Raw genomic sequence first — 12654 nt, forward strand, 5'->3', positions numbered from 1 at the left:
CTTTGGCTTTGCCAAACGTCAATATTGATATTTTTCTGGTGAATATAAAACCATATTCACCATCAAAAGAGTCCATAATTGTATAATGGCAGCACCCTATAACATTATAACAAATGGAACATTGTAAAAAAAAAAAAAAGCATTTAACTCTTACAAATTTAACTTACCCTCCAGGACTGATAGGGACCACCATATCCAGATTGAAGTTTCCAGATATCCTGTTCCTTGGTGGAAGAGCAGGTGTGTCCTCCCCTGGTGACTTTAACTTCCCCGTGGATGGGGGTCGTGGGGGAGGTACATCTTTATCTGGCACTGGAGGAAGTGATAGCCTTGGGGGTACAGGAGGAGCTGGTGGGGCAGTAGGGGGAGGGGGTGGGGGTCGAGAGGGAGCCCGATCTAAGTTGTCAACTTCAATATGTTGTTCATAAATGTCTGAGCCAGAATTGTCCTCACCTCCTGAGGAGCCTATATGAGCACGTAACTGAACAGGTTCATCCTCATAAATGTCCTCATTAACATCACTAGAGTCTGTTGCACTGTTACACACTCTAATTTCCTCAGGGTCCTCACCATTCCTTAGTTGGGCACCATTCACTTTTGATTTCTTCATAATTTTACCCACTTTTTTTAACAATCCCGAGGAAGAGCTATTTGATGTGATGGAGGATGTAGAAGAAACTTTTGGAAGACTTCCTTCGTTCTGTTTTGTTGCATTTGAGCCTAGTTTCTCTTTGAATTTTTTAAGCTTTTTACCAATTGTTTTGCCGTCCTTTTTCTTGTGACGTCCTCTACCTGGTGGCAAAACAGGAGGTTCTTCCTGTCCTGTGGAATCCTGGGAAGGTTTATGGGACTCCCAGTTGGGATCTATTGGCTCATAAATCCCCGAACTTCCACTCCCATCAGAATCATACTCCTCAACATCTGCCTCTATACCAGTGCCCTGAGGTAAAACCATTACAAATTTAAATCTCTGATAAAACAATTCTGAAAACACCAAGATACACCCCTATACATCTACAAACCAAAGCAAATAGCTAGATTGTGTAAATATCTGTCTATACTGCTCTGATCTCTTGGGCAATAAAATGTCATCTAAAGAAATCAGTCACTGATAACCACTGACTAAATTAAATACTCATGATCTGCACTTAATATAATGATGACTCCTCCAGATTCATCAAAGAAACATTATAAAATTTATACTATTTCCCAAAGTAGTGTAATAAAAAATTACCAAACTTTGGGGGAGGGTACAAAAAATGGGAAATCTGCAAGGGGATCTTATCATTTTTACAAACTGCAGGTCATTAAATTTTTCATCAGGAACAGCTTCTAACACATCTGTTTAACTTCAGTATATTCCTAACATGATTGATATTACATACTGCATAATTCACAACATGACAGCATGCCAGGAAAATTCAATCAAAAGCAACTCCACACACCTACTGAAAATTTGAAGTTTTGCTTCAGTGAAGTTTAAAGAAGAAATGTTACTGAAAATGTAGTGGATAAGTATACACTGAAATGATCTTCATTTGAACTTGACCCACATTTACTTAGAAGCCACAGGTACTTCACCTGTACACAGGAATGTCTTACACCTTTTATCATTCACCTGGCTACTTCTAATAGATTCTAGCATGACTACATATATCATAAAAATCAATTGATATACGTAATTAACAGCTTATAAATTTATTTTAATAGTTATTTATGAATTCAATGAACCATTCTACTCAAGAATTTTACTACTACATCTGGTTAAGAATGAAAATTAACTGCTTTGTTTCATACCAGGGTAAATCATAAATTCCCCATGCATGGACTACAAACAAACAACACAACAGATTTACAATTAGACAACAAGCTAAATTAAAGTACTAAAATAAATCACTGTCATATGAATAAAGACTTGGATGTAAATTCAACTCAATTTTACAACAATTCTATAACATGAACTTATAAACTGTAATAAAAATAAGTAACGTAACATCACACAAACTCTTTTTTACACAAAAATGTTTAAACACACCAGAACTAAAAATAAAAATAACTCATGAAATCTGTTTTACCTGTCGAATGAGGCCACAAATCCACAGATAATACTGATGAAAAACAAACAGAAAATAACACAGGTAGGTTTTACACCTTACGAATGTTCTAAATATAGACTGTCACATGGACACACTTGAATACACAGATTGTGCACATTTATCATCCACAGATTTTGAATAAGTATATAAGTATGTTCATTCATACAGCTCCGATACCAAAATGTTACAAATATTCGGAGAATGCTTTAAAGCCAGGGGCTAACGTTGTGTAAACACAAAGGCTGGTGGCCAGATAAAATGCAGTCTTATCAACAGTTTATATCTGCTACATTTCAATTTGTCTGGCAGACTTAATGTGTTCATATAAATGCACTCCATGCACAAAAATTAAATCATGCAGACTACCAATATTATTGAAATGCATCTATAGTCTACCATACGGTACTAGTTATATTATGTGCAACAAATTAAATCAACAAAGCTTGGGCAAAATAAACTCAGATAATTCTCTACATTCACATGAACTCAGACTGAAGATTCTCTTAATATATCAACTGTTGATCTACACGAATATGAAATACTGAAAATACTGGAACTATCTACACAATTAATTTTCCTAATATTCTTTTTTGAAACAAAATGCCAAAATTAAAAAAAAAATCATCTTAAAATACCCAGGGACTTCCTAAATGCTTAAAAAAAATTCCAGGGATTTTTGCATTTTTACCAGTTCGTCTGCCTTTACATGCCTTTTTACACCCCTTGTATTTGTAAATCCTAAGATCCCCCCACTTACATCTTCAGTACTCTCCAGTGTGCCTTCCTTGCTGCTGCTATCTCCTGCCTCTGTGGTGACCTCAGATGAACTGTCGTTTATATTATGGTCAAGGTCAAAACTTGGTCGATTATTACCTTTCCTGAAAAAGTTAAATTTGATATATAAGACAATTATCAAACATTTAATTTTTCATATTTGCATAAATTTCCCAACTTTTTTTAAATTATGTAAAAAAAAATGAATAATAATTTTCTTCAGGTATTGCTGTCTTTAATTAGGCAATGCAAATACATGCAAAAAACATATATACCAAACAATCATAAGTAATCAACTAATAAAAAAACCACAACATTTCTTTTGCAACTTTATTAAGCTTGGTGCACACATGCTACTACATTTTTTCTCTCTCCCTGTGAATGTGAATTTCAATTTATCATGCAACAAGATTGAATCTATCTCTTTTAAAATACTGAATTCCCCCAAAACCTCTTGCACTCTATGCCTGTATGACCAGTAACTACAGTGTGCATAACTGGAACCATTTTTATTGACAAGCTTCAGTGTCCTGTATCAATATCAATCCCCATACCCTTTGGTAATAGCCTGCCTTAGATACATCACTTGCTTTTTCAGTAAGACAGATTAACCATTGATGAATAATTCATTTCTTTAATTTTAAACTTTTAATTACTCTTCCAAAACTTTGAATTATAAGTCAGTGTGCTTCATTTAATATCACTATAGAGATTGCACATACACAAGCTTTATATTTCATATCTAAATCCAATAATAAAAGTGTTAAAATATATGTGTGTAATATAAATTAAAGAAAAATGAATAAGAGAACAGAGATTTAAAAATACAGAAGACAGATATATGCAAGTATGATTTAAATAAGTGTATCTGGATGCTGCATACATATAAGATCTTCTGACATCTCAGCATTAAACTCAATGGTAATGGATTACATGTACTACAACTTGAGACAAACCTTTTGGAAGGTATATACACATATTTTGCATATCTCACTGGCAGGCTTATATAAACATAAAAACAAGTGTAGTTTAAACAGAGAAATGAGTGTTCACTACAAAGTCATAACAATTCTACAAAAGTTGGGATTATCTCCCTTTCCGAACGCTAATTTCTCTGTATAAAATTCTGATAACACGTACAGGATAGCATGCTCATGTCTTACCTAATGCTAGGGGGACTGTGTGAATCAAGAGGAATCCATTATATATCATGTATTTACATAATTAATATTCATATATTTCATATTAAACTATTCATTGTTATGATCTCCATTTTTCCTTTTCAGTCTGATTCAAAGGTCTAAAATTGTCAAAATATTTCTAAGTCCTTATTGTACATTGTAGGAAATCAATGTAAAGAAATTCTGTTCTTCTGCTGACTATATATGGACTAGAAACTCTTGCCTTAAAACAAGAAAAATCTTTTTTTTTCTCTCTCGAGATTTTTTTAAAATCATGATATTGCTTCCCTTTTTTTTTTTTGCTTTTACAGTCAAATTTAATCTTTTCATATTTATTAATCAATTCTCAATAAAAACCAAAAAGAAGCAGGGCTGCATTTTTTTTTTAAATTCCATGAAAAATGTGACATCCTTCCTTATTCCAGATAGAACACCAAAAATTGACCTGATTTCATTATCATATTACTACATGACAAAGAGTGTATATAAAAGCCCTATATTAAACACATAGTAAGTAACTTCCCCATACAGTTGTTAATGAATCAGAATATAACTAGCTTACAAACTTCACCCAGCTTACAAACCCCTGTATTACTTCTCACCTTTTCTGCCCATGCTTTCTGGTCAGTCGAGGTTCTGATACCTCTTCCACCTGCTTGCTGGGATCTATGGAATAAAAATCACGAAGAGTCCATAAAATTCAAGGAATTCAGACAGATCATTACCTCAATTAATACAAAAGAAGAATTAATTTCAAAGCCAATTTTTTAAAATAAAACAAGTGAATAAACCACATACTAAATCTAGTTAATATACTCTTCATTGTTATAAGAATGATCAGCACTAATCCCATCAGCTTAAGACATATCATGGATTTATGATAATGAATTTTCTATATTCAGTTCATGTACAGAAATAAATCATAGTGCAGTTGTGGGCAAAAATGATCTGTCAGAAAGAGACATGGTCTGAACTTAACGCAAAGAGACAATGGTCTGAACTCACCAGTGGCTGGAATGCATTCGTACATATTCTCGTCACTTTCACTGTCTGATGTTGGCCAGTCATTGGTCGTCCCAGCTCGGTTCACTGCTACATCATGATATTCCTGGTCTGAATCTTTGGAACTCTTCTCTGTTGACTTCTGTGTTTGTACTTTATGTTTGAATCTTTCATCCACAACCTCACCCTTGCCTTCATTCAAAGCACTTATTCTATCCTTCACACCAATAATTTTACCATCATTTTTTAGGTTCTTAAGAGTTGTACATTTTGCAGTATCTGCAGGTTTTGGCTTTTCAAATGAATTTCTTCTTTCGAGAAACTGATTTGAGTTCGGCATTTCAATTTTGGGTTTTGGTTGTGTAGATTTAGAAGCATCATCAGACTGTTCAAATCCCCCTTTAAGTTTCTGAAATTGTTCTGAACTAGTTTTACGAGACAATAATTGTTTTTCAGCCTTCTCCTCTTTTAGTTCCTTGTCTTTTGAGAACTTTTCCAAAAACTCTTTACTGCTGCTTGCTTCCTTACTAAGCAGACCCTCTTTATAACCATGCAAGTCACTCTTTTTGCCTGAATCAGTTCTAGAAACATTGGTTTTGGTAAATGTGGAAGATGTGTTTGTAACAGTGTCAGTTTTATGTGGAGTTGTGGATGATTTAGATGGCCATGTGGATGAGGATGCAGTGGAAGATTTGGTTGTTTCTCCAGATACACTACTTGTTGTCACAATGACAGAGAAGTCAGAAATCACAGGCTTCTTTAACTTGGTCTGGAACTTGTTAACAAGTTCTTTACTCTTCTCCATCCATTCCGGTTTCTCATCGACTTTTACTTCTGGACTGAAGGACTTGATCCTTGGACTCAGGCTTCCAGATGACCCAGTATCTGATGCAGTTGACTGATCCAGGTTTAATTTACCCTTACTTTTCAGAGACAACCTTGGACTTGACTTCTCTGAGGTTATTGAGTCTGTGCTGGACTGACGACTAAGGCCTGGTCCAGATGACACACTAACGTCTGGCTTTTTATTATAACTTAGTCCAAAATCACTTTGGAATTTTTTATCACTTGCTTTAGGACTCAAAGAAGACCCCAATTCTTTTTGTCTTGTTAATTTACTTTCCCCACTTAATTTACCGACATCTGAACTTTTATCGGCAGATTTTGAAATAGGAAATTCTTTGGTCCTTGGAACACTGTTTTTCTGACCAACGTCTTTATTTGAATTGACACTATCTGTAGATGATGTTTTCTTTTCCTTTAGTAAACTTGATGTTTCTTTGGAGATTTCATTTACTTTAGATGTTTCACTCTGAAGGGATGAAGTAGATGTGTCGGATTTTTTACTACCTCCAGGAAGAGTTCGCAAGATGGCCAAATTTCCAATAAGGTCTGAAGTGGCCTTTTGTTTGAGGGAATTCTCTTCACGTGAATTCACTCTGTGAATCTTACTATCAACAGAAGCTTGAAATGTTTTGGAAGAAGAGGTCATGACTTTAGACTTGACTACCTGTGCTTTGGTTGAGTCATCTTTGCTTGTTTTTCTAACACTTCTAGGACTACCAATACTGTGACAACTATCTGAGCTATTAGTTCTCTCCAGCGTTGTATTTTTATTGGCATCAATACTGAATTTGAATTGAGAAAACAATGAAAGGTCCTCTTCATCTTTGGCACTTTTATCACTGCTGTGTTTTTTGGACACAGTTTTATGAATAGTGTAAGATCTACTTTTGAAGTCTGTTCCCATGGAAACCGGGGCACTGGTGGAATCTTTAGTTCCTTCTGACTTGCTTTCAAACATACTTTTGAGATCTTTCATATTTGTAGGTTGATTTTTCCGAGTTGTTGTCTGCCTTGTCTTTTCTTTCTCCCTGGTGTTTGATAATCCAGTGGATTTCAAATGCACACCAAATTTATCCATGTTGATTACGGATATTGATGTTATTAAATAATTTTCAGTTGATAATGATCACATGACACAAAAATCTCACATAAGTAAAACATATACGTCACCCAAAAGCACCTGCGTTAACAGTGCAGACTACACACACCTGGACTGATCTGTAATAGTCCATGAACTGTCTCATCCAGTAGTGTTTTGACTGTCATGTCCATTTTAATCCACTTATAATTCTTCAGATTTTCATCAAAAACAGCTCACATTTTCCACTTTTCTTGCCCTACATTTGGAGAGTCATAATCACTCTACTGTACGCTGCACTGAACCATTTCCTGTTCATCGTAAAGCTTCCTGTTTCGGGACTGGCCGGATATTCACCCTACAAAGACAAGTTGATATTTTAGAACAAGCCTTTTTACTCCGCAGCATCACAATACTGTGTATTGAAACCACAGAGGAAGTACTATAGCTCATTAGACCTGATCACGTACAACAACCAATGCTTTAGTTTTACATGAAGAGCTATCACCCAGTCAGGAACAGAAGTTAATCTTTTCTCTTATTTCATCCTTATAAGTTATGAAGTATAAAAACTTCTTTAATTTTTCAAATTCATACAACAAATCTCTCTTTCTTACAAAATGAAGATGACAGCAGGGCAGTAGTCAGGTCAGTGCTGACTGTAATACATCAGCTTGATAAGTTAATCCAGGATTGGAAGATTGGACCAAAGATTTGGATCCCGACTTGATCGAGCTCACAGATATCTATAACAATGGTCAGTCTGTAGCCAGACCTATGAATCATACACCTAAACCCTATAAATACAGGAGCTGTCAATGATTATAGCAAGTTATAGGAGCTGGGACATAACATGTACAGGTTGGATCATCAAACAAGAATAATGCATAGGCATTTATGTAGATTACAGACACATCTACATTTATATATCTTCCTGTTAAAGAAGTGTCTGTTGACTACTGTGTACTGGCTATTACAATCACCCCCATCTAGCTTCCTCTCAAACTATATCTTCAATTGCTTAAAATGTCATGGAAGAAAACAAGGAAACAAAAAAAATTTGTACCAAAAAAAAAAAAAAAAAAAAAATGAAACAGAATTTTGTAGTGCGAGATTTATTACAGTTCCGGTAGTAATGTGATGCAGAACTCAGAGAACCATCATCCATCTATACTTAGTCTATATAATAAATGTCATACACTGCTGACAAGTACAATTACATACAACCAACCTCAGTTTCTGATCATACAAAAATGACATATACATCAACAAAGCCAACGTATGACTAAACAAAGAGAGAATTGAATTCCTGACAGTAATGTGTTACTGTCTCTGTTAAAACCTGTGATGGCAAAGCATGAGAATCAATCAATAGAAATGAGTCAGCTGTCCGACAAATTAAATTCAAGATTAGTCAATGAGCAGCACCACAGGGCTATCTAATCTTAGCTCTGACCAACATCAATATCTCCAAGATTACGATGACTTCAGTTCATTAGTACAGAGTGACAAAAGGCAGTCAATACACATTCTTGTTTTATGCTGATACACACAAGGCTAAACTTTAATTTTGGCAAATTTTACCCCCTAAAGAAACTTGGTGGACACTGTGTATTATAACCTTTCACATTATAATATATCATATAATTTAGCAATATTTGTCTATATACTTAGTGATCAGTCATTTAAAACCTACAGATACATGTATATCATCTCACTAGTTTATAGACACCCTAGTACCTTACACTGATCAGTAAAATTACCTTATTTGGATTAGAAATTTTGTTGAATTCTTTTTGCCTAACCTTTATGATTTTGATAACAGAGATATTAGTAATTATAGTTTCCAACATAAATTATATGTTTCATAAATCACGAGAGACCATTTCAGAATCATTGCCCTGTCAAGCTTGTGAGTGAATCCTTCATGATTTTATAAAATTTAACAGGATCCCCTGTACATTATTCTTTGTGCACCACCAGATCACGACATCTGAGTCACAGAGGAAGTGATGCACCTAGACTTCATGTCCTAAAAAAGATCATATTTGTTATCTCCAAATCCTGTTTCACTAATTACTCACTTCAAAATGCAACCTTTCTTAAAAAAAACATTCAAGTGCTTTGGTAATCTATACTGGTAAAAAAGGTGCTTTTTTCATACTGAATGAAAGGGAATCATTATTTTCTTTATTAAGTTAAAATATAATGAATCAGAATTACGTTTAAATTTCATAATCTGAAATAAATATACAAACATATATCCTAATTACTAAATCAGATCCTCATATACAGGTAATACTTACCATATTTTGACCTTGATTATTTTTTTCAAAGTAACTCTTAATAATTAGAGGTAATTTTCACTCAGTGTTGAAAACAATGACTAAACATAGCATCAATTTAAAATATGCAAGGCACACCTTAAAAACATATTGTTTTCATCACAAGGAAATTGATAACGACCTAACACCAAGCAGAGCGGTATGACTAGGTCATACACCTGTATACCTGGCTTAGCTTAGCTGGCCTTCTGTCACCCGATTACGACAAACATGATCATTTCTTACGGAAGATCTGTCACCAAAAATGTCAAACACAGATAACGTCCACTCAACAATATCCTACCCCAGCACTTGATTCCACTATCCCAACTACACACAGCAGGTATAAACCGTGATTCCTGTATTACCTAGTAAAATGTCTACCTTTACATTAGAACTCTAACAAGTAAAAAAAGTACATTTTCTTTTAAAATTTGTTCTTGGATTAAAGTTTATAATAGGTATACCTATACATCCCAACAATCCACGTAGATTCCTGATTCAGTACATGTACTGTCATACCATAGATTGCTGAAATAACTTGATTGTCTACCCACTTGAACAAAAAGATGAACATGCAGACATGTAAATTAATGAAAAAGTCACAAAGTTAAACTGCTCTTACCCCTAAAATGGCAATCATTTTAGAATCTACTTACAAAGTTAAAACAAAAAGACCCTCATTAAAGATGCATAAGCATAATTTAAAGTAAGGACTTACAAAATGTCCCCAAAGCACATTCCATTAACTGACTGATCCGGGCAACTATCATAATACATACATATATCAGTGTCATTTTGTTTTGTGAAAAAATGTTTTTTTTTGTCTAAACAGGAAGTTTACTGAATAATGAGAAAAGTATTTCATAATTGATAAGGAAGCAACCTCATAAAAAGCACTATGCAGCATGCTTGAAAAATTATTTTGTTTTTTCAAAGAAACAATACCCTAGCTGTGTGTTTTTCTGATAAATATCATGTTTATCTAACTGCATGTCCAGAATTACACTTCAGATTTGGGGTTTGGGAATTTAAAATACTGACTTCAAAGTTGAAAAATTCTGTTCAAAAATGAGTTTTTAAAAACTTTTAAAAGAAAACAAAAAATATACATGTATATTCTGATGAAGATCTTGAATCTCTCTGATTATAGAAAATGAAAACACTAGCACTCACCTATCACAAAGGATGCCAAAAATGAAAGAAATTCTTGGAATGTCAAAAACTGAAGTCTGTGCTCTACAAAATAAAATATATCTTTAAAACAAGGATTACATTCTGTCAAAGCCCTTTTGCGCACGCAGCAGCTAAGAAAACAATAAAATCTCATTGAATAAAATCAAATCTGTTTATGTATCAACACAATTGTTCCACAGTAAGATAGATCCAGATGTCTCGGGTCAGGGCCCACACACTCAAGATTTATAAAATGTTACTAAACAGATGTGAGAGAATAATGTTGTCATACACGTTAAAACACTTTGTTATATGATTGAATAATTCCCATCTCTCTTTTGGCTGAGATCCAACAATGTTAGAAAAATACTAAATTAAATTGACCTGCAAGTGACCTTCCAGGTCAATATAAGGAATTATTTCCAGGTCAATATAAGGAATTTTTTATTCTACATTGGACCAAAAATAGATAATCATATAATAAAACAGTTATTGCTGTTTTTTGATAAATACGATGATTTAGACACCTTCGAAGTACAATATTCACCTCACCCTTCGGGCTCGGTGAATACTGTACTCCTCAGGTGTCTAAATCATCATATTGACCTCAAATAACAGAAATAATTGTATATTATTCTACTATGGTTATTGCAAAGATAAAAAAGATGCCACTGCCATTATTTTCCAATAAATCACAAACATCATCAACAAATTATCGATAATTTTAAATCAGTTTCCTCTAATTTTGACTGCCTTCACTAGGACAAGGACAGAGGTAATTCTTTTGATTGTGATGCAAATTGGTGGGAAAATATTTACTTTAGGTTCGAATTACATTTTCTACGTTTTCTAAAGCTTGAGATATAAATGAACAAGGAGTAGCATTCTATTGTGAAGTCATGAGACACTTCTGATGACGTCCAAATCTAGCTTTTGCATTTCTCTATACAGAAGTTGAAATATTTGCCACAGCAGAATAGAAATAATTCCCTCGTCGTCGGAATTGTTGGAGAATATACCCCTCAGTCTCGAGATTTTGTTGGCAAATAAAAACTGAGCTCGAAGGACATCATCCTTCTCTCGAAATCTCTCGACTATCGGGGTATTCTCAATCAATTCTTCTGACGCTGGAATTATTTCTTAAATATATACATTGTGCACAAAAATTTCTTCCAATAAGCAGTTCCACCATCTAACATGCCAGAAACTAGCAGGCATAGATCCAGGATTTTGCATTAGATGGGATGCTATTAGATGGTAAGGGGACTGGGTCCTTGACTGTACTGGTAATTTTACCCTTATTTCATCAATGTATGACAGTGAATACTGCCGGAATTATATGAATTTATTTTTACAGGGGAGTGCACTGGGAGCGCTTCCTCTGAATCCATGCCTGTACATACCTTTTCAGTAGAACCAACTGTACATACCTTTTCAGCAGAACCAAATCTTTTTAAAATTTTTCCTTTACATAAACACTTAATGAATTTGGAACTCTTGGGCACCAAGTTTTAGGTCAAGTTAATTACTGTTTTTTACAAAGCTAATAAATCTGCTAGATTTAAGTTTAACATAAGGATAAAACATGAATTATGGAATATGTATTGTACTTAAAAAAATACACACACCTAAAATTCTCATAATAAAAATTACATGTAGTCTAAGCATTGCTATATGTCATTTGAAGGACTATACAAGTATACATTTTCTACCATTTTAAATAAGATTAATTCATATCAAATAATCTAAAATCTTTTTTTTTTGTAATTCCTTGTTTTACTGCACAATTATTTTTAAATGACCCAACAAATAAGTAAATGTTGATATTCTTTAAAGAATTATAATACACATTTACTTACTCCCATCAGTTTAAACTCAACACCTTGAATCTCATGGCACAATGTGCTTTACATTGTTTTAATTATGCTGGATCCAACCTCATTTAATTTGCACCCAACGATAACAGAGAAGGCTCTGCTCCATTTATCTACCAGTCCCTCGTTTACGTATCTTTTGTGAACATAACGCAATAAAGGAAAGCCTGTAATTTGTTTGCAGTGCATGTGCATCAAGAGGAGTTGGTACGATACAGATGGCCTTAGAAAACACAGTAATTTGTCAAACCTTTGCATGAATCTGGGCATCAGGTTTCCTCAAATTAGGATTATCAAGACAAT

At 34.1% G+C, this 12654-nt stretch overlaps 1 protein-coding gene across 1 annotated transcript in view; it reads right to left on the minus strand.

Moving 5' to 3' along the window:
- The window catches only part of LOC133172616 (uncharacterized), a 42252-nt gene that overhangs the window by 24762 nt on the left and 4836 nt on the right, over nt 1-12654 (minus strand). Inside the window, exons 2-6 of the mRNA XM_061307550.1 lie at nt 5057-7335; nt 4654-4717; nt 2854-2974; nt 2076-2108; nt 168-940 (exon numbers count right to left, since the gene is read on the minus strand). Coding sequence (XP_061163534.1) covers nt 168-940; nt 2076-2108; nt 2854-2974; nt 4654-4717; nt 5057-6977 — 2912 coding nt within the window. The 5' untranslated portion in view covers nt 6978-7335. The remainder of the gene's footprint in view (nt 1-167; nt 941-2075; nt 2109-2853; nt 2975-4653; nt 4718-5056; nt 7336-12654) is intronic.

The sequence above is a fragment of the Saccostrea echinata genome, unplaced genomic scaffold (genome assembly GCF_033153115.1).
Source record: "Saccostrea echinata isolate AGI-Se365-2 ecotype Australia unplaced genomic scaffold, CSIRO_AGI_Sech_v1 ptg000054l, whole genome shotgun sequence".
NCBI lineage: Eukaryota > Metazoa > Mollusca > Bivalvia > Ostreida > Ostreidae > Saccostrea > Saccostrea echinata.